General features: G+C 43.9%; 1 protein-coding gene across 1 annotated transcript; it reads right to left on the reverse strand.

Moving 5' to 3' along the window:
• Positions 1–450: 450 nt before the first annotated feature.
• LOC134220890 (antigen 5 like allergen Cul n 1-like) lies at positions 451–13,975 on the reverse strand. Its single transcript, XM_062700054.1, has 4 exons — positions 13,837–13,975; positions 13,485–13,753; positions 13,161–13,405; positions 451–770 (listed from the first exon to the last, which is right to left on the reverse strand). The coding sequence occupies exons 1-4, from the start codon at positions 13,853–13,855 to the stop codon at positions 518–520; spliced, it is 786 nt and encodes a 261-aa protein (XP_062556038.1). The 5' UTR covers positions 13,856–13,975; the 3' UTR covers positions 451–517.
• Positions 13,976–23,995: the final 10,020 nt, after the last annotated feature.

Below are 23,995 nucleotides of genomic sequence, written 5' to 3' on the forward strand. Positions count from 1 at the left end.
AGTTAACTCCTTGTGTGCCGCTGTAAGCACGCTCAAAGCAGGCGATTCATTCAAATCGAATCGAGATTCGAACACAGCCAATTTTAGCATAGCCTGCTTTGCAGTCGTTGTTCTTATCGCCGAGCAAAACGGGAGGTCTTTGCTTCTCATGCAAATATGATTCTCCAATAATATCAATTAAATATAAACAACAAACTCGACAGAAGAGAAAATTAGTTCCTATTTCGTGAACCACCCACTTCTCTAGCCGTGTTGAATAACTTGTACGGCACGTGTTCCAATTCCCAGGTGTGTCATAGCTCATGTCGATATAATTAATGCGTGATGCTCGTGTGAAACTAAAATGTTACTTCCCACGCGCTCTGTTGTTATGATTTGTACATTCGAGACAACAAGCTGCAAACCGATGTCGATGGAAATTTCTTTCGAAGAACTAATTGACCCCCAGGATGAGGTATCACACATAGTCTGTATCAGTAATCATAATCGGTTGGAAAAACGTCACACATTTTTTCCGTCAAATCTCCTTATCGATGGTGTCGGCAATGCCCTCGCAAAGCCCCGGATATTTGGTGCTGCACTTGCCCTCGCACGTGGAGCACGGTTTGCCCTTCTTGTAGATCGGCTTCCCGAGCACGTTGGTGAACGAGTAGTTGCACACGTAGTACACGTAGTTGCGCTTGTTTTCCGGGTTCCAGTACTTGGTCGCGGCGCAGCCGACCCGCGTGATCCGGTCGTTGGCCATCAGCGAGAAGTGTCCGATGTGGACGCTGCAACGGGGATGAAAGATTGGAAGATTATATTCATTATTCCCATCAGTGTTGTGCAGAATCATTATCAGACGATAATGATTGCAATTTTCATGTGAAAACTTTCACGTGAAAACAATAGGCGAGTTGTCGCCGGAGACAACTTCTCAAATTTCGAAAATAAACACAGAATTTTCATTCAAGCATTAATTTGTTCTAATATCAGTTAATTGTCAACAGTCCAGTTATATCTTTTGTTTGGCATTATGGGTTCATGGTAGTAAGGAAAAAGAGTTCAAATGTAACGGTAAATGCTTCAAATCAAGATACGATTTTCAAACGATTCTTAATCGCTGGCGAGTTTTTATCACTTGATAATTCAAAAGCAAGATCGCGGATGAGTTTGATCATTCTCGATTTTATGAAATTTTGATTTTTCCCATCCCTGCAAAAATTGTTACACATTTGCGACATGAGCAGTATGGTTAGGTTTCTCGTTAGCTAAAAGAACTTTTTTCCGGTGCATGATCATTGGCAGCTCGATAGTTATTATTTTTAATCTCCTGACTTTTACGCAAAGTCCATTATGCTTCAAAAAACTATTATTCTGTCAAAACACAAATGGTCCAGTTAAAAGCAAACTCACAGACAAACAGACATAACACATTGAACATTTACTCATCAAATTTATCGTCGTTCAAACCTAGGATAGGATGTGACAACTCAATTGAGACTGCCTTGTTGTTTTTTAGTCGGTTGCTCTGACGAGGTGGTCGCCAGTGCAGCCAAAGTAATTTGGTACAAAATCTTCCAAATATCATGTACTAGCTTTATGTACCCGGCCTTGCTCGGAATTGCCAGTTTGGTTTTCAGTTTTTTTACAATCAGGAAAAGATAAAACCAATTGGTCAACAGAGTAATTGTGTTAACTTATTGATACTTCATCATTTGATTAAAAGAAAGCTTTTGTAAACATTGACTGATCTTGATATGATCTTATTCCGGGCAAACGTCAATTGCTAAAGAAGGAAAAACATCTACCGATGCTTTATCCCGGGCAAACGCCCATTTTTAAAGAAGGGATCATACTCACCATTGCCTTATATCAGGCAAATGCAATCACATCCACCATTCAGAAAGAAACACATTTATCTTTGCTTTCCACTGGGCAAGCCATGGTTCCGATGAAGGGTAACAATTATCATTGCTATATACCCAGCAAATGCATGCTTTCTATGAAAGATTTTTCTGATGCTGTTCATAATTATTCCAAATGCCCTTCATGTCGAATGACCTCAAGCCAAATAGTGTTATGTTAATGGCCTGCTTCATTCAGAGATATGTCATTTTCAGGGAAATGCCATATTCTGGAATATGTGTATCGGTAAGAATCATTTTTGGGAAATATCATTTTCGTTGAATGACTTGAAGAAATGTTATTACCGGGAAAATGTTATGTTCGAGGATTTGCTATTTTTGAGAAATTCGGGCAATTTGTTTTTGGAGCATTTTTCAATGTGAAAGAACCTCGAATGAACTAAATAGGAGGGATTTTGAATTAAGTCGTTTTCCAAACAATATGCAACCCCAATAACCTCCCGCATTCCAAAAGTTTCTCCCGGCCTCTCTATAATAGTTTTGGGCAGAGAATACGTGTTTACAAATTTGGTTTGAATTGACCCAGGGGCCGTACACATATTACGTAAGCACTTATGGGGGGCGGTCTGTCAATATCTTACGCGTCATATAAATAAAAAATATTTTGTATGGAAAAAATCTTACATGGGGGGAGAAGGGGTCGAAAAACCTAGAAAAATTGCTTACATAATAAGTGTACGGCCCCCATGCGATAAAAAGGTATACTAAACTGTTCGTTTAATAAATATACCCTCTCTCTCATTCAGCTATGACACTCCTATCCAGTCTGATACAGTCTTCCTTAAACAGAGAATATGGGTTCCAAATTTGGTGGACATCGGTAAATGGGTTCAAAAGTTATGCTGAATTGATCGATAATTGGTAGAAATCAGCCAAGGGGTTGAAAAGGTACACTGAGTTGATCAATAACTTAGCAATACCCCCCTTTCCAAAGGGCATCCTCCTATCCAGTGGCGTAGCCAGAAAATTGGTCTGGGAGGGGGTTTTCCGAACAATTTTTTTTTCGAAAAAAATTTCTTCCAAAAATTTTGTCTCTGGGGGGTTTTACCCAAAACCACCCCCGTGGCTGCGCCACTGCTCCTATCGTCATCTCCTAAAGATAAAGAATGTGGTAGAAATTGGTAGAAATCGGCCAAGGGGTTCAAAAGATACACTGAGTTGATCAAAAACTTAGCAATACCCTCCCCCACACCCTCCCCTTGTTTCCAAATAGCATCCCTAACCTCCTTATCGTCGTCTCCTTAAGATGAAGAATGTGTGTTCCCAATTTGGTGGAAATCGGCCAAGGGGTTCAAAAGGTATACTGAGTAGATCAATAACTTAGCAATACCCCTCCCACTTTTTCCAAATAGCATCCCTAACCCCCTTATCGTCGTCTCCTTAAGATGAAGAATGTGTGTTCCAAATTTGGTAGAAATCGGCCAAGGGGTTCAAAAGGTACACTGAGTTGATCAATAACTTAGCAATACCCCTCCCCCCACACCCTCCCCCTTTTCCAAAGAGCATCCCCCTATCGTCATCTCCTAAAGATAAAGAATGTGTGTTCCAAATTTGGTAGAAATCGGCCAAGGGGTTCAAAAGGTACACTGAGTTGATCAATAACTTAGCAATACCCATCCCCACACCCTCCCCTGTTTCCAAACAGCATCCCTAACCCCCCCATCGTCGTCTCCTTAAGATGAAGAATGTGTGTTCCAAATTTAGTAGAAATCGGCCAAGGGGTTCAAAAGGTACACTGAGTTGATCAATAACTTAGCAATATCCTCCCCCACACCTCCCCTTTTCCAAATAGCATCCCTAACCCCCCTATCGTCGTCTCCTTAAGATGAAGAATGTGTGTTCCAAATTTGGTTGAAATCGGTCAATGGGTTCAGAAGTTATGCTGGAACATACATACAAACATACATACAAACATACAAACATTGAGTTTTATATATATGGATGGATTAAAATTTGATGTTTTTCTTCCCGTTCCATCCACTATTTATGTAAGAGAAGTGAAAGACTAACAGAGAGAAGTTTTCGCTACTGAAAAAATGACTTTGAGATCGAAAATGACAGAAAGGTGAATGATAATGCTTAAAATCAGCAGTTTTAAACCTGTACAACCCTTGAGAATAATTTATATGGCGTTTGCAGTTCAATATAAATTTATTTCTTACCAAAAAACTGGAACTCAAACATTTACGTATTTTGCTTAATATCAACTTTAAAAACCTGCAACACGGCCAAACTAACAACATGCTGCCCTACGGAAAACGCGCCGCCACCAATCGAAGTAATCGATTGTCATTTTCAACCAATCAGCAACCGGTACGATTGTGACAGCAAATCGGTACGATTTTACTGACTACTTGTCACATCCTATCCTAGGTTCAAACACTAACGACATCTATTGTTTTCACTTAGTTAGGCAAATCACGAATCAGATGGCGATGATTTTTTAAATTGACCAGTAAATCAGTGAACGATGAGAATTTCATGAGTGTTATGTCTGTTTGTCTGTGGCAAAATTGAATCCCCAATGCGACATCCACTTCCTGTTGGATCAGATCAAATGTAAAGGAAAAAAGTTCCAATAAGTAGATTAATTTATCTTAGTTTCGACGCCCACATTATAGTGAGCTCAAGTTTGTAACCGAAAAGCTAACGCGTCAAGATCAAATAGCTGAATTGAGTTCGTCAACTGAAAAGTAGGGTAACCAACTTGATTTGGACTTGATTTGGAATTTCCCATTTCGATTTCAAGTAGTCGTAATTTTACTATTAAATGTTATGATAATTTATAGCCAACACTGTGGAGTGTGGAAACACGATCAATTTGTTTTCTCAATTATGCTGATACAAATAAATTTCAAAAATTATGTCCTCCTCCCAGTCGGATTCTTCTGTTGGTCAATCAAATAAAGGTCAGAGCTGAGAAAACAATTATATAATTCCCTGAACAAAACGTAAATTTCTGGAGGTGATTTATTAAACATATTTAGTAACGCACGAGAAAAGCATCATCATCTGGGTTTTTGTATGGAGTCCTCTTGAAGCAGTCTTGAATAAGGAGAGGGATCCTGTGTTCCCAAGAAGTTGTAATTGTGAATATTCGGCAGATAGCCACTTGCACACGAAATGGCAAGATATAGACGGAAAGAGTCCAGAGGTTATAAGACACGTTGGCGCCTGCTAACTTACTTGCGGTTCATCATGTTCGGTTCAAATATATAGCACCCATTTCTATTTGGTAGTGTTTTCCAACATCGAACGAAGAAGACCTGAACCTGAACGTTTAATATATTGCGTGGGCGGGCATCACTCGCACCAACATGTTTGGGTATAATGATAAAATTTAATGATAATTTAATACTGGTTTTCTGACTCTGGTTTTCAAGGTGTACTTTGAATAGTCATTTGTCAGATATTGACGCGGTCGGGTTGAAACATTTATTCGCTTTCTTTCTTTGTGTGTACGCAGTAATTTCTCGCGCGTTTTCAAACGCTTCCTCATCCGACCCGAGGATGGGTAATCTCGGCACAAGCGGAGTGCAGAAAAAGCGGCAAGCGTCCAGCTGAAATCATCGACGCCGATGGAGGCCGAGCAAAAAAGTTGCTAACCGGTAACCCGTACACTCTACTTTCCGATGAGAGTAGACCAATTATTAAGAAAAAGAGGAGAGGCTTCCTCTATTCTACGTAAAGGGGCAGTTACGCATCCGTACCGATGGGGTGAAAATCGCCGCTTCTTCGTTGGAGTACTAAAAATTGGTGGCGGATACGCTACAAGTCTGGAAAGTGGAACACTTCACTCACGACACGACATTCCGTGGACTGTTGATGTCACTGAGCTGGAGGAGGAACTCAAGATCAACAACCTTCAACCCCAGAAGGTTTTCAAAATCCAACGGCACAACCAAGCCGTTAAGTGTCGCGATCAATTGTACTTAGTATATTTTGTCGATGGTTCCACGAATATGAAGGAGCTCCAATCCCTCAGGACTCTCTTTGGTGTCGTCGTGGAATGAAATCGTAGCAAATCGGTCCACAGTGATGTGACGCAGTGCTCTAGCTGCTTAAATTTCGGACATGGCGCACGGAATTGCCACATGAAATCCCGGTGCGTCAAATGCGGCGATCAACTGCCAGTTCCGATTGCATCGTGGACATGACAACCAAGCAGCCAACATGTGTCAACTGCGGAAACGCGCACACATCGACCAGTCGAGCATGCCCATAGCGGGCCGAACTCATTGCTCGCCGAAAATATTCCAGCTAACCAAAGCAGCAAAAGAAGAAGCCTCCCGTCTTTGACTTGGACGTTGAATTCCCTCCACTTCCCCCTCCAAGAGGAAGTGCCCCAAACTTCCAACCCGGAGGGCAAACCAATGGAAACTTGATACAAGGCGGATCGAACAACTCTCCACCCGCTTCTGGGGAAGCCGGCCAAGCTTCGAACTACCGGTTCCGTCAACCGATGGTTTGACGCAAATCATAACTCAGACCTCAGACCTCTCTGGTTATCGATTTGCAGAAAATTATTGAGAAAATTATGCATTTCATGATAAACTTTAACATTTACCATCAACGTCCTTAATTGGAATGTGGGTAGCAAAAAGCTTGAAGTCATTGACTTCATGCAACGACATCAAATCGACGTTGCGTTTTTTACGGAGACGCATCTCACACCACAAGTCAACTTAAGCCTTCCCAACCACGCAACAATCAGGCTCGATCGGGCCCCTTAGAAAAGGATTACGCTTCAGGTTACTTTCTGACTTCCGCCAATCTTTCAGTGAAGCGGTCGGAATTGAGATGAGCTCACCCAATTGTACCATGATAATTGCCATGTACTGCTCATTACAGTGTAGTGACACGGACGGCACAGCCGGACGCCTGAAAAATGACCTGCGGCAGATCGAGTGGACGAGAATTTTGCACTTGATTCTACTCTACGCGGAAGACATCGACCGAGTGCTCCATACCCTCTCTAAGGATATCGACAAAAGAAAACAACGTTTCATTCCCACAACATTGACAACATGTAAGTTTACTAACCACGTCAGCGAAACAGCGAATAATTTCCTTTAGAAACAATATCCGACGTCAGTTTCTAAGAACGCAAAACCCCACTCCTTTATAAAAAGCTCCCAATTATCATAGATCCCTCTGGCATTTAACAAAGGTGCTCAAAAACAAGCCAAAACCCATCCCTCCACTCAAGGTAGCAAATGAAATTTATATTTCCCCAGTCGAAAAAGCAAACACCATTTCCCAACAGTTTATGGCGTCTCATAATTTAGGTCGAGATATTAGCAGCCCGATGGAAGCATCAGTGTTCGAAAGTGTCTTCCAACTTTTTACTACGCCTAGTGAGCTCCCGGGCTGCAAAATGGTGGGTTGACATCAAGGAAGGAGCGCCCAACAGAGCTCTGGTCCCCACAAGTTCCTATCTCACGCTTCCACGGGTCGTCCGATGGCAAAAGACCGCCAGCTAAGGGCTGTGTACTTAGCTGGTAGTGCAGCCCGGGCACTGTTGTCCTTCTGACATCAGCTAGAGTGAGAAGGTACGCCTCGAGCGTCTGTTCACCAGGAAGTGCGGCTCAAACAGCGTCTGCCTGGTACCCAAATGGCGTCAGACGGCGGTGCCAAGATCGACATAGGCGTACCGATGAAAAAAGCAAGGGCCGCTGTGATATATGCGAGGCGCGGATTCACTATGACTGTGACTATGGAGTAACGGATTCTATTGCAGATCCGAGCCACAGCTAGAAGTGTATCGCCCTCATATAGACGAGTCGAGAAGTCGCATCCGTTCCTCTGCCAGCCGCTCTTCCGCCAGAAAACCTTCGACACGAGCTGAGCTTTACTTGCAAAAGATGGAGGAACAAAAAGCCATAGGTTCGCCCATGATCCAGGAAGAAAAAGAGACAAGAAAACGTGGAATCCAACAAGAAGAAGCCACTTACGCCGCTGCTAGAAAGGAAATCGCGGAAGAAGATGAAAAATTCATCAAGCAAAGTATGCTATGCTGCTGGCAGAGACGGATTCAGAGGATGATGTTAGGTCTGGATTGACGGTCGTGGCTAAGCGAACATGAAGTTGATGAGCCAAATAAACACCATCCGTGAGTATTATGCCATTAGTCGTCCCATCATCGAAGGCTCATCAAACAATGGTTCCAGCACTTCTTCAAGCCGAAATCGAATCCGCTGCAGCTTCAGGTGATATTTCAGGAGATAAACAACCCGTACCTGCAGTGCATTTTCCGGGCTGACATCCACTCCGAATTCAGTCGAAGATCCACCGATTCACCGAAATGTAGTTCTGAGGTCTGTTGGGGTCGGATGCGGTCTTTTCCCAAGCAGTGTATCACCGGTTACATATTCGCGAGAATTTGTGGCAAGTAGTGTTCCGCAGCAATGCGATTGTGGGTATCCAGTCATTCCCACTAATAATTTCGCGTCAACCGGCGCACCGCCACCAGTAAGTTTATTAAATGTTCCTGTAGTGATGACAATTGGAGTGTTCAACCAGAACCGAGTATCACACTCGAGTCCATTAATGCTGATGCAAGGGGAACCGTCTTTCAGAAGGGAATTCCAGTGTAGTTTTGCCACAATCTGAGATGGTTCCAAGCAGTCAAAATCATATTAATATGCCAACCTTCCAGTCTACATCAGGGTTTGTGAACAGTTTGTGGTATTGGAATAGTTAAATCTTCATCTTGATGATGATTTGGGAAATCGAGAACTACATCAGTGGATGAAGTAATTCTTCACAGTAGAGGATTCTAGTGCTACCGTTAAACCAGAGGCTGAAGAAGATAAGTGAGCTCGAAGTATTATGCAGACAACCACAAGAAGAGTGAACAATATTTTCGGAACGGGACTGTACTTCGTACTTCCATACGATCACATCTTATTTCCTGACAGCTACCCAATTGCGGTAAGGCGAATGAACACGTTAAAGAAGCGGCTGAGTAAGAATCCAGAACTCGAGGCAAGGGGGAAAGGTGGTGAAAGCGCAGCTTTAAGACTACGAGGCGTAAGGATATGTTAATTGCATCACACCCGAGGAACTTCAGTCAACGGAACCCTGTAAGGTCTGGATCTGCCTCCGGAAATAGTTCAGAATCCAAAAAAACGCACAAAGTTACGGTTGATTTAGCATGCCAAGGCACGAGCCGGAGGTGGATCGTTCAACGATATGTAACACTGAAGGGACCAGATTTGCTGATGGTACTGACGTCAGTATTGCGCTTCATACAGAGGAATATCGCGGTGGTCGGTGGTATAAATGAGATATTCCATGAAATTCGTATTCGAGATGAGAACAAACAATCGCAACGCATTCTTTACCGTCACAGTTCAAAATCATCTCCACAGAGCTACGTGACGGATGCCCAATCAGCAGGATTTTGGGTTGGCAAAATGGTGGGTTGACATCAAGGAAGGAGCGCCCAACATAGCTCTGGTCCCCACAAGTTCCTATCTCACGCTTCCACGGGTCGTCCGATGACAAAATACCGCCAGCTAAGAGTTGTGTACTTAGCTGGTAGTGCAGCCTGGGCACTGTTGTCCTTCTGACATCAGCTAGAGTGAGAGGGTACGACTCGAGCGTCTGTTTACCAGGAGGTGCGGCTCAAACAGCGCCTGCCTGGTACCCAGCGGCTAATCAACGAAATGCTGTATCGCGTCAGCTATACCTAAGATGGCAGCCCCACCAGCGCGACCCCGGTAAGGTAGCTTACTGAAGCCTCTGAAATACAACGAAAAATGAAGATGGAAGAAAAATAGAACGTTATCTTTGGCAACCGACCCCGCAACGAAATAAGGACTATGATCCGGAGAACGTGAATTCCGAGCCTTGGACCCCGCGACCAACACTGCATTCAAGTATAACATCTACACAGCGGTGGCGGAAGAGCAGAGCTTGGAGTTGGTTTTGTAGTGATGGGCAAGCAGATGAAGCGAGTGATTCGGGGGAAACCCATTAGTGAACGAATCTGTGTGTTGAGGATACGGGGCAAATTCTTCAATTACAGCCTAATCAACTAATTACAGCCTATGCACCGACAAACGATAAATCCGACGACGTGAAGGACACGTTTTATGAATGTCTTGATAAAGCCTATGAGGAGTGCTCAAAGCATGACGTGAAAATTGTTATCGGAGACGCTAACGCTCAGGTCGATAAAGAGTACTTTTCCGTCCCATAATCGGTAGGGAGAGCCTTCACTCCCGCTACCAATGACAACGGCCTACGGATAGTAAATTTCGCTGCTGCCAGAGATCCCTCAGTAGCACCTACTTTGCACGATAGAATATCCGAAAGCACACCTGGGACGGGTCATGTATGTGTTCGATCCGCTAGGGCTGAATTGCACATTTCGAAGTACACGAGAAAATCCTTATGCAGTAGGTCTTGGGATGACGGTATTGCAGAAGAACTTTGGGAGATGTGGAATAGTTGGTGTCAGTACCTTCAGCGCTTACACGAGGTATCAGTACCGCGTTGCTTCTTTACTCTTTGGCTATAAACAACGAGGAGGCGCATTTATGTGTAAATGCGAGTGAGTTGGCGTGCGCAGCAGTTTTGTACCTTCGATATATTGGCAGCAAAAACAAAAGTTGAATTGGCCGGTTTATCTCGTAAATCAAAAGTTGCCCCGCTGAAACCTCTATCCATACCTCGACTAGAACTGCAAGCAACAATGATCGGAACAAGGTTGATAGATTCGATACTAGCGTCATTAAAGTTAGCAAACGTTATCTTTGGTCAGACTCCTCGGTAGCTTTGTGTTGGTTACGATCTGACAGTTGACGTTATCATAAATTCGTGGCGTTTCGAGTAGGGGAGATCCTCACTTAAACTAGCGTGAACGAGTGGCACTACGTTCCATCCAAGCTGAACATTGCGGACGCAGTTATGAAATGGAAGACTGGACCTAGTTTCGACCCAGACAACCCGTGTTATAATGCACCAGAATCTCTGTATAAGCCAGCGGAGTTGTGGCCAAAAGCATCTTTGCAGAACCGGATGGAGACGGACATCGATTTGAAAGCAGTATTTCTGTTCCACGGAATAATACATTGATAGACACTTCTAGATTCTCCAATTGAAATCAACTTCTAAGGATAACAGATTATGTTCTACGCGCAGTAAGCAGATTGAAAACAGAGAAAGGATGCAAACCGGATCACTTGACGCAAAAGGAGCTAAATGATGCAGAAATCTACTATGGCAGCAAGTGTAAGTTGAAATCCAGCCCGATGAGTACGCGATTCTGCAACGAAATAGTACAAGCTCGGGGAGTACTCTCCAAGTCTGGACCATTGTACCGGCTGCCACCGTTTCTAGGTAGAGAAGGTGTCATCCAAATGAACAGTCGAATCACAGATTGTGTTGCAAAGGAGACATCAAGTACTGTATCTCCTAGTCGAAGGTTATTATCTTCGTTGCCTGCACGGCAACGGAGAAACAGTCTGCAACGAAATGCGTCAACGATTCTGTATTCTTGGACGACGAATCCTCATTCGCCAAGTGTCTAAACAATACGACAGAGTGTATTAGAAAGTCGGTTCCGCAGCCACCAGCAATGATGGCACCCCTACCAGAGGCATGGGCCACCGGATTCGAGCGCCCGTTTAACCACACAGGAGTGGATTACTTCGGCGCGATACAGGTCAAACAAGGACGCAGTTTGGTTGAACGATGGATGGCGCTCTTTACGTGGCTGACAGTACGAACCGTACACGTTGAGTTGGTACATAGCGTATCTACTCAGACCTGCAACATGGTTATATGACGATTTGTCGCCCATCGAGGATCTCCGACATTCTTCTACATTGACAACGGAACGAATTTCGTCGGAGCCAGGAATATTTTGACAAAACGGATTTGAGAGATTCATGAAGACAACGCGGTGTCGTCCACCAACTCTGAGACCAATTCGGAATTCAATCCACCTTCGGCACCCCATATGGGTGGACCATGAGAGCGCAAGGTGCGATCGGTGAAGACAGCTATGGCAGCAATTGTAGATCATCCTTATCACCCGAGCAGACAGTTATAACTGAAGCGGAAGTAACCGTCAACTCTTGACTGCTAACCTATATCCCGCAGACGGACACATTCAGCGAGCAACTGGGCAGACAATAAAAGGGGTTAGTGAACCGACTTGCTGTGAAGTTAGCGCTCCTAGACCTTCGGACATCTGGATGGTCCGGAACTACACATTGGTGTGAGTTCAGTACCGCCCGATGCATAAACGTCAGTCAGACAGCGAGCATAGACGTCAATAAAACAGCGTTTTGAACTGTCACAAGCAGCATAAATGGGCCAAAAGAAAACAGAAAGTAAAAAGATAATTGATAAGTGAAATCTCCAATTATACTAAGTCTAAATTAATTCGTGAATCTATGAGTGAGCTGATACAGTAGTGTGCGGTAAATAGAGCTTCTGCATGCAAGGCTGTGAACTTTAATTCTATTACAACAAAGTTCAGTACGGAGTCAGGCAATCGGATTGTGAATTTGTTTGAATAATAGATGTGCAATGAAGCCTAAAGTAAGTAACTGAAACAATGTGCATTTAAAAAGAAAAACTTGAATAATAGGGCAACAGTACCATTCAGACCGCAGTAAAATCTGCACGACAGTAAAACTTTGAACGCTAAAAAGTTATTTCTCTAAAAGTGTGAAATTATTATTATTATAATTCTCCAAACTTACATACGAAAACGACATTCGTTTTGTATGAAAATCAGATTTGTTTGATTCTTTGTTATTTTATTAGTATCGCATCTCACTACAATAATATTGCCTACTCGCCGCCTTTTCTGTGAGGCTTCAATACCGAATCAATACCTACATATTTATAAACTCGTGTACCTATCATACTTTTTTGATAGTAACACAAATTTCAATAAAAAAAAAACAAATGTGACAATATGGTTTGTTCTATATCACATAATTTAGTAGCTTCCCTTGCTTCTAGTTTTTTTATTTCTTTATTAAAGAGGCGTGCAGCCCAAGGCTGGCTCGCCTCTACTTGCTTCTGATGATTTATCAGTTTCACCAGAAATCTGGATCTCCACATGAAATTTACAATAATATGAGCATAATGAGTTATGTCCCAGCTATCAATGAATATGCGTCTGTTTGGTATGAAATCCGTTTCAGAATTATCTATTTGTTTAGGAAATATCACTTCGCTATCCCAACACAACCTGTAGAAAAGCTACCATCAGAATCGTCTACTCACCCTTCGCCCACTTTCCGGTACGAGTCCACCACGGTCTGATTGGTATCGACGTACTCCTGCCACCATTTGTTGGTCAGATCTTGAATGGCACGCGTCACCTCCACCGTGATGTTGTTCGGTTTGGATTTCCGGGCGATATTCTGGCCCGCGTGCGGGTACTGCTCCGTTGCTCGGCACTCGTCATGGGAATACAGACAGGTGCGCGTGTTGTACTCGGCCAGTTTTGCCAGCTCGTCGTTCCATTCCTGCCGGGGCGAAAGATAATTCCAATCAAAACCATCGACTCGTTGCTTGTGGAGTGAAAACATAAAAAAGGGCACCCACCAGGACGGCCATCCTTTCGGCCGAAGCGAATCCTTCCATTTTGCCGTTTGCCAGCTCGCTTCTCAGACTGTTGTGCAAATCGAGAATCATATCCCGCAGCTTATCGTCCATTGGGATCACCTCCGTGTTGGCAGGGCAGGCCGCGCCAAAGTCATCCGTGGCGTTGCAGGCTATGTGCAGGTGGTCCGCTTTACACAGCAGTGGATCGCAATAGTCCGTTAACGAAACGGCCAAGCCCAGGCAGGAAACGACCATCAGCAGCACCAGACCTGCAATTACACACATCGCACAAACGCCCACATTGACACCGGTAAGTCACCACACTATCAAGCGCACAATCAAACACACTTACGACCCACACTGATTTCCATCTTTTGATTTCTAAAATGAAAGTTACACTCGTGACTAGAGAAACTGCGGAAAATTCCAGGAAGCTTGTCGTCCGTTGATTATAGTTTAGGCACTGGAATTAGTGCGTTGATTGATTTGCTTCTTATAGCGCTTCCCACGTGCAGCCGAGAAAAACGCGAAGGAGGGGAGATCCCAATAGGAACCTATTGAATGGAAATGCCGGTCAAAAATTAAATCCGGCTAAGCAACTGGGAGATCGATCGTCTAGGGAACAGTTCCCACCATTATTGAAAGCGCGTGCTCCGGTGCAGTGCATGACGCATTTTTAATTATGTACACACAGCAGCGCTTTCCGACACCTGAATGCAGGTGATCGGAAAAGTGCCCCGCTGACGTTACTCGGAAGCGAGAAGATGCATACAATTACCGACAATCAGCGATTTGCAGCATGCGATGGAATGGACTGGGTTGAAGGGTTCGCGTCAAATCGCACTGATATGGTGATCGATCCTGGTACTTTTTTTGTGTGAAACAAATGAGATAATAGGAAAATAATAAGGTGTAAACTTGATTGAAGATCATAATCGCGGCGGTACACGAGAGTGGTGACGGTTTATTACCGTATCTCGGGAAATAAGTGAGAAACAATGTTGAACTAGTTCTTCAAATGTAGCTGTCTGAATACTGCGTATAATGATGTCATGTTAATTTAGATTTTCTATATTATATTGAAATAAGTAGCATGAGTTAGAGGCTTGAAGCCTAGCAGACAGCAACGTCGAACAGCACCGACGCAATATATTTTGCTACGTTCGTAAGGTTGCTCGTGCTTCCCCTTTTATTCAACACACTATTGTCCGTGTCACGTTTTGACACAAATAAATTTCCATAAAAACATAGGAACTTTCCTTAGTTAATTCACGACTCGTTAATAAAAAAATGACTTCAAGTAATTCTAGAATTTACGATTTCTTCAAAATAATTGTTGATTTCCATAAACTAAAAAATGTCGAAATTACGGGGAAAGGTCGTTTGGAGGAAACCCATCTGGCCGAATAGGACGTTGGGCCGAATAGGACATTTGGCCGAACAGGACATTTAAAAAGTGAAAAATGAGGTGTGAAAAGTGAGACGTCAAGCCCTTCACTAACTTCACTTCGGTGTTGAAGGCAATCTAACTCCTTAACAAAGTGTTGCTGCTGGACGTGGCGAATGAAGACTATCAGAGCTCTATCAAGCTCAGTAGGTACTAAACGAAATGATGAGCGATTGTCGGGAAAACGAAAGCGAAGAATACGAGCAGTAACCTGAAGAAGTTTCGTTAGATTGGTATAATATCGAGCCATTATTTCGTCGAGAAGGGAGTTCTCATAAAAGTTGAGAAGAGTAATCGCATTCGCTCTTTGCTCTCGAGCGAGGGGAAGGGTCATTTGGCCGAAATCCATTCGGCCGAAAGCCATTTGAGTAATGAGGCGTGAGACGTCTCACTACTCCCTTCGTACTAGTCACTTTTCACAGTGAGAAGTGAGAAATGGAGAGTTAGAAGTGAGACGTCTTACTTCTCACTCCTCATTTATCACTTCTCGCTGTCAAAAGTGAGAAGCGCAAAGTGAGTAGTGAGACGTCTCACAACTCACTTCGCGCTTCTCACTTCTTACAGTGAGAAGTGATAGATGAGGAGTGAGAAGTGAGACGTCTAACTTCTTACTCCTCATTTCTCACTTCTTACTGTGAAAAGTGAGTAGTACGAAGTGGGTAGTGAGACGTCTCACTACTCATGTCGCGCTTCTCACTTTTTACAGTGCCAAATGAGGGGGCAGCAGGGACAGCAGGGACAGCATGGACCATGTCCAAGGGCTTGACGACTCCTCCCCAGCTGTCTGTGAGTCAGGGAGAACGGCCTAGGGCGTGGTGGGATTTAGCAGTGGGCTCTGCTAAAATCCCTCCCAAAAAACCACAAATGCCCGTAATCAGACTCTATCAAAGCGACTGTGTGCCGCTTCAAAAGCACAAGCCCAGGGAGTGCCAATTGGCATGGGGAGTGTCCCTACTTCGGTAGGGTAGCGCATGAGCTGCTTCGGCAGGGAGTGAGTGATCTGTTTGTGCTGAGGCAGGAGTGTCATAGCGCGTCGCCGCTATTGTCACATCGAAGGGCAGCAGAAGTCTGAGTATGGACTGCACATGCTGAGGTAGGAGTGTCGTAGCGTAGTATCGTTGATCGGTCCCTACATACCGCTATCGACACCTCGAGGCATGGTAGTGGAGTGTTAGAGTGAGTTGGGGAGTGTCCCTACTTCGGTAGGGTAGCGCGTGAGCTGCTTCGGCAGGGAGTGAGTGATCTGGTTGTGCTGAGGCAGGAGTGTCATAGCGTGTCGCCGCTATTGTCACCTCGAAGCGCAGCAGAAGTCTGAGTATGGACTGCACATGCTGAGGTAGGAGTCGATGTAGCTATCGACACCTCGAGGCATAGCAGTGGAGTGTTAGAGTGAGCACCCGAAAAAGGGTCACATGGAGCGAATGGTCTTTGGAGAAGCTGCGTCGGCGACAGGGTAGCAGTGGGTTGTACCCACCCACACACCTACAGTTGTGCACATGTGGTGCATGGGGAGTGTCCCTGCTTCGGCAGGGTAGCGTGTGGTCTGCTTCGGCAGTGGTGTGATTGATCTGCTCGTGCTGAGGCAGGAGTGTCGTAGCGTAATATCTGTAGGCCCAGGCAGTTACCGCTATTGACACCTCGAGGCATGGCAGCGGAGCGCCCGGGAGAGCATCCAAGTAAGACTCAAATGGAGTGAATGGTGTGCGAGCACCCAAGTCAGTCTCGCATGGGACGGGTGCATGTGTGAGCGATAATGAGTGAGTACTAAGGTGGCTCAAAAAACACTTTTTCAAATTTTTTGATGGGCCGCCCTCTTATTCGGTTCTATTTGTTGCCCTGATGCTCTGGACAAAATTTCAGCCAAATCGGTCAACGTTTGGGCATTGCTAAACTCGTTGAAAGTTTATATGGAAAAATGTATGCAGAAACATCCAAAAACAGTGATTTGCAGTTGGACGGCACAATTTACGATCAAGAACAATGATACTCATTCAGTTCTTGTAGAATTAAATACAGAATGTTATGCTGAAAACCGCGAGAAGATTCGAGTTTATTAGGCAAAGATATTAGCATTTTACTGGAGTGTTGTAGGGGTGAATTTATTTCTTTTCAAAGGTAAAAGAAACGAAATTTGCTCAAACCGCACTTCAGAGAAATGCTAATAACTAAGCCGGGCAAACTCTAATCTTCTCGCGGTTTTCTGCATAACATTCTGTATTAAATTCTTCATAATCTGAATGAGTATCGTAGTTCTTCTTCGTAAGTTGTGCCGTCCAACTGCAATTTACAGTTTTTGGATGTTTCTGCATACATTTTTGCATATAAACTTCCAACGAGTTTAGCACCGCCCAAACGTTGACCGATTTGGCTGAAATTTTGTCCAGAGCATCAGGGCATCAAATAGAGCTTGAGCTTGAGCTTGAGCTTGATTGACTGCTCGTAGTTGCTACTCCATTATGACCAGATCAGCTGTTCTTGCACAGGGAACCAACAGATCTTTGCTTGGGACTAGCACACATCTTCAATGTACAAGTACTGGTGATCTCATTTGTTAGGTCATACTGGCGCCTGCCACGTCAGAATGCAAGTCAATGTAGGGAAGGGAGAGGAAATGATGATGCAATCATTCGCCCACTGCAAGCCGAATATACCTCTGCACTTGCCACGAGTTCATGCGGAATTTGTTGGAATTTCTGGGTTAGGTTGGAGAGGCAGAGGTCCGTCTTGGTTAACGAGCTGCCAATGTGATAGATAGGAGAAGGTAACTGATGGAATTTCTAATTGGATGTAGAAAACGAGCTCTATAGTTCATTTCCAATTCTAGCAGATTACTGTTAGAATACTCAAGTTGAAGGTATAGGAATAGTAATGGAAACGGTATGGAAGTCCATTTCCAGTTCTAGCGATTGCTAGAACATGAGAAATAAAGAGAAAGAGACAAAGTAGGAGAATGGAACGGGCCTGGGATTGAATCCACGACCTCCTGCGTATGAGGCAGAAGCAGTAGCCATATGACTACAAAGCCCGCTTCTAAACAAGAGAGATCACGCACTGAACTGATTAATTTTATTACCGGCCGCGCAATGCAGAACACAATATTTCGTCCGACCACGCAATCGTTCTGCTGACCGAAACAAGAGAGATCACGCACTGAACTTCCTGGTTCTAGCTCAACGGTTGAAAAGATTAAATCTAGTCATAGAAGAATTCAGTCTATGTTTGCCGAAAATTAGATAGGTCATTGCGTTCCGATGTAATGATCGAAATACCTTTTTACAGACAAGTCAAAACGCCGCCGCCGCCAAGAAAAATTCAAACAAATGCTACCATCGGGAATTTTTTCACCAGCGCACAGCTCAAAGTTAAGTGCGTATGAGGGTTTATTATTAGGGTTTAGGTCCGTATTAGGGTTTATGTCCATCACAAATTTCGTTCCTGCGCTCGTGTCGTCCAGGCATGGACAGTTTTGCAACGAAGGCTAACAAGTACAACGAATGGGTGGAAACGATTTTCCTTCGAAGAACTTTCTAAACCTGTACTGGCTGGTATAGGAAAACTTATGCGAGTGAAAATTCTTAGGATTTTTATAAATTACATCAACTGTGTAACGACAGGATCAATGTGAATGCATTAAAATTCCACCTAGATTTAGATTTTTAAATTGTAAATACTTCGTAAAACCGTGAACTGTGTATCAACACTTTACAAAATAAACTGAATTTTAAACCACAAAAAAAATCTAAGCCTGAGACAAAGACTATTATAACTTTTGTAATATTCATATACCTAGTTTACATATAGTGGTCGCTGAATTTATAAGTAAGTAATACAATTGTATTTTATATTCGCTGGCTTATTGAATGTCTTCAAGTGTCTTCAAATAAGTAGGTAAGTCTTCAAATATTTTGAAAAGTCTTCAAAATGTCTTCACGAAATAAATGTCTTCACAGAGATTCAAATGTCTTCAAATTGAAGACATGTCTTCAAATCTGGCATCTCTGCGCGGCACACTACGATTCCCAGACCGAAGCTTTGGCATAGTTGACTTTTTTTCTTCTTCGAAATAATCGACTACTCTTATTTAACCTCATCTCAACTTGAGGTTAAATAAGGTTGAGATTGCGAGTATGTTTTTATTTAGTTTTTCAACAGATGGTCGCCTATATAAATTGGCATTGTGCGTTTTTCACTGTGTTTCGTTTTTGACGTTCTTGGTACAATACCGATTTGGTTTCAACGTTGCTGTTCTTATTAATGCAGAAATTATGGAGAATACTATTCTAGTTCGCCATGGCTACAGTTAGGATAGCTCAAATCAATCTTCAGCATAAAAGAACAGCAACGATTAATCTGTGTAGACTTATGCAAAATGGTAAATCCCAAGTGACTTTGGTGCCTGAACTCCATTTTTGCTCCAAATGATCTCACACTCGTTAGTAGTTTTCCTCACAGACATTTTCAGCACAATCCACCTCGCGAGATGAGTGGGAATCTGGCTATTAGGAATTATGTCGAACCACGTATTATCAAACTAATTATGTCGAACAACATTATTCGTTACACTGACGAATCCCTCCTCGAAGCTAGAGCACGCGTCTATTCGCGTGAGCTGAGATTGGAACAGTCTCACTCACTGGGTAGACACTGCACTATCTTTCAAGCGGAAACATTAACCATTATATGTGGAGTGCTATCCGCACAGCAGCAAAACATGAGCATGAGCATGAGCATGATTGACCGCCCACGGTTGCTACTCCGATATTGCCAGGTCAGCTGTAATTACACAGAGAACCAACAGATGAAGTTTGGGACTAACATCATCTTCAATATGTAAGAACTGGTGACCCAAAAATAAGCAATACCAGCGCCGGCCGTGTCCGAATGCAGGTCAATTAAGGAATGGGTAGGAAAATGTTGGCGTGATACTCGCTTTGATAGAAGCCGACGAGTTATCTGCACTTCCACGAGAAATCACTGGGATGTTGGATATATGGGGTAGGTACTGTGGCAGGGTTTGGTTTGGGAAACGGTATGCCGTGTATAGCGTGTAGTTTAATCAATTCAAAACATAATCGAACGAACACTAATTATTTTATTTACCGACCGCACTAAGCAGAACAAAATTGTCGATGACCAGCCGATCTCTCTGCTAACCACACAAAGCAGAACAACTTTTTCGATGACCGGCCGATCGTTCTGCTTACTGACGCGAACTGAATCTTCACTTTCTAATTAGTTTACTCACCCGCACAAAGCAGAACAACATTTCGATGATCGGGCGATCGTTCTGCTAACCGTACAAAGCAGAACAAATTATGTGATGACCGGCCGACTGTTCTGCCTACTAAATAAATTACGACTGTACTTGACCTATGAATGCTGTACATTTGTCTTTCAAGCAACAAACAAACATGATCTACTTTTTTTTCACCCAATTCCGACAGAAAATTTGATACTCCTAAATAAACGTCTCTGAGGCATGTTTTCAAATACAGCATTGCGATTAATTAAATCTATTCACATATCGACCGCACAAGCAGATCAAAAGCTTCTGATTCTCGCGAATAATCTGCATATCTAATAAAAACGCACTCTGATCTATTTTCTTACCAACCTAATAGGTACTAGCATTTCTACCACTCTTCAATGAATCAGCTATGTTTTAGGCTTAAATGTATTTTCTACTAACAAAATAGAAAGCGAGGTAGATAGTTGACAAAGGAGATATATTTGAAATAGGCATTGAGAAGAAAGATTTGAATATAGTCAAAATAGAATGCAAGCAAAGGCCAGAATAAATATATATGTATTGTGAAATTTACCTTCGTAAATCGGATTTGTCCAATTCATCTTCAATAATCCACTACATTCCGGCACTATATTTTTCTCGAATTGGGAAATATCATGTGAAGGTAACTGTTTGCAGAGTGCAGAAACAGAGTACACAACTTGGGTAAAAATGGATTTAAAATCACTACCAGGCCAATCGTTTTATATTAGTTTTAAATTGCGGTATTTACTTATAGTTTAAGTTCGCTTTTTGTGCAGAAGGTTATTTAGCAATGGATATTAGGTTTTGAAGGGAACTGACAGTGACACAGAAGTTGTACATGGATTGAACTCTTAAAGATACGAGTTTTGATAAATATTCATTGGAACAGGAATAAGGTTTTGTTAAGACTTGATTTAGTTAACCGTCACTACTCGATATTTGTGCTAGAGTGTTAAGCACTCATATTAGACTTACATTAGGAAAAAGACAAGCCATGGATTCAACCCAAGATTTGTTGTAGCTCATTAACCGTCTGGAGCTTTTTACTAAGGAAACAGACGGCTGAAAGCAATAGATACACTTAGATAGTGATGAATTTTAAGTTATTTCAAAAACGCATTAATAGAGATAAAAACACGTAATAGATAGAAAAATATTAAAGAACTGGTTTGACCTCACCGAAATCGTTCCGTGATGCGATGATAATCGTTGATTTATGAGTTTTCCAAGAATCGATAAAGGTACTCCATGTGTGATCGTTGTTACATCTAAACGACCCAGGCGCAAATTAAAAAAAAACCTGCTGGCATGGCACCAAGGACACCATCGAAGTCTTGAATCCATCAGCAGAAACGAAAATTCCGAACCTAATTCCCGATGTCTGGTTTCCGGGTAGAGGCATGTCTGGACACAACGCGATTGAATGCAGTATTCAGTTTTGAATTGAACCATCACAATCACTTTCCAATCCTCGTATAATATAAATATTATTTTACAATGATGAATAAGATGGAAACGACAAAATTTACAGCACAAATTTTCCACGTCCGATTCTTCAGAGCATCAGGGCATCAAATAGAACCGAATAAGAGGGCGGCCCATCAAAAAAATTGAACAAAGTTTTTCCCATACTAATTTGAGCCACCCTAGTGAGTACGTTTAGTACTGCCATCCCCCAGAAGTAGTACTGGGAGGTAGTTCCTGGGGGAAACGATGGTGGAGCCCAAGGGAGTTTAGTCGGTATTACCGGTATGGTCGAGTCCGACACTCCAGTACACTTCCGTGTGGTAGTTTGGCAACTACGATGCACGTGTACTGGGTTAGTGTGTAAATGCATTCTCCCTTGTAAAAAAAAAAAACAGTGCCAAATGACCCTTCCGGCCAAACGACTCTTTCGGCCAAATGACCCATTCGGCCAAACAACCCATTCGGCCAAATGACCCTTTCGGCCAAACAACCCTTTCGACCAAACGACCTTTTCAGCCAAATGACTTTCGGCCAGATGGGTTTCGGCCTAATGGTCTATTCGGCCTAGCGGAATTCGGCCAAATGACCATTCCCCAAAATGGCTGTAAAATAGACAACAGGGAAATACCCAGTCCAAGAGTTGGTGTCTACGACACACGAGGGCTTCGTCATTGCCAAAGTCAACGGGGTCTTCTTCTGCAGCTGCTATGCGCCTCCTCGATGGTCGATCGAGCAGTTCGGTCGAATGCTAGATTGTTTGACGGCTAACTTGATGGGGCGTGGGCCGGTGGTGATAGCGGGGGACTTCAACTCTTGGGAGCCGATCCACGAATCAACGGGGGCAGATCCTGCTAGAATCACTGGCCATGTTGGATGTGGACTTGGCTAATGTCGGTACCAAAAGTACCTACAGCTGGAACGGGACCGAGTCGATTATCGACGTTACGTTCTGGAGCCCAGGCCAAACGAGTAGTTCGAACTGGTAGATGATGGCTACACTCACAGCTACCGGTTCGCTACAGTATCGACTATACGACCAGCATTCAGCGGACGGAAGAAGGGGCGAGGCCTAACCTTCGTATGTGGAAGACATCGTACTTCGACGACGAGGTGTTTAAGGAAGCGCTCCGCCGCGAGCACAATACTTTCGGTCTGAGCGGCGAGCAGCTGGTAACAATACTCTCGCGTGCATGCGATGCCACCATGCCTAGCAAAGTCCACCATAGGAATGGATGGCCACCGGATTACTGGTGGAATCAAGCAATTGCGAACCTGCGCCGAGCCTGCCTACGGGCACGGAGGCGGATGCAGCGAGCACGCACAGAAGAGAAGCCTGTTGAACGACGGGTGGCGTTCGTGGCTGCTAGAGCCGTTCTGAAGACTGAGATTAGATCAAACAAAAAAGCCTGCTTCGAGGGCCTGTGTCAGAGTGCCAACGCGAATCCATGGGGTGACGTCTATAGTGTCGTGGCCAAGACACGTGGGGCGATGGCTCCTACAGAGCGGTTTCCAGAGATGCTGGAGAGGATCATCGCGGGGCTCTTCCCACGTCATGATCCAAGTCCCTGGCCTCACTTTGTGGAGCTGCCAGGGGCTTGGGTGGCCGACGAGGGAAGAGTAACTGTGGCGGAACTTGCGGGGATTGCACAGTCCCTTAGTGTAGGTAAGGCCCCAGGACCGGATGGAATTCCGAACCTGGCCATCAAAGCGGCCATTGCTGAGGCTCCCGAAATGTTCAGATCTGACATGCAGAGATGCCTGGACGAGGGAGTCTTCCCTGAAGCATGGAAAAGGCAGAGCTTCGTCCTATTGCCAAAGGCGGGAAAACCACCGTCGGTATATAGACCAATATGCCTGCTTGAAACGGCGGGGAAGGTGCTCGAGAAGATCATCCTCAATAGGTTGTTGATACGCATGGAGGGTGCGGATGGTCTATCGAGTAACCAGTTTGACTTCCGAAAGGGTAAGTCGACCCTTGACGCTATCTTGTCGGTCACCAAATCCGCGGAGATAGCTATCCAGCGTAAGAGGAGGGGAGTTCGCTATTGTGCAGTAGTGACTCTCGACGTGAGGATTGCATTCAATAGTGCCAGTTGGGCAGCTATTGCAGATGCGCTCCTGCGTCTTGGAATTCCCGAGTACCTGTACAAGATTCTCGGAAGCTACTTCCAGAATCGAGTACTGGTATGCAACACGGAGGCGGGACGGAAGTGCGTTGACATAACCTCAGGGGTTCCGCACGGTTCCATACTGGGTCCGGTGTTATGGAACGTCAGGTGTTTTGAGGTTGAAGTTCCCGGTGGACGTGGTAATCTTCGGCTTCGC

This window comes from Armigeres subalbatus, chromosome 3 (genome assembly GCF_024139115.2).
Source record: "Armigeres subalbatus isolate Guangzhou_Male chromosome 3, GZ_Asu_2, whole genome shotgun sequence".
Classification (NCBI taxonomy): Eukaryota; Metazoa; Arthropoda; class Insecta; order Diptera; family Culicidae; genus Armigeres; species Armigeres subalbatus.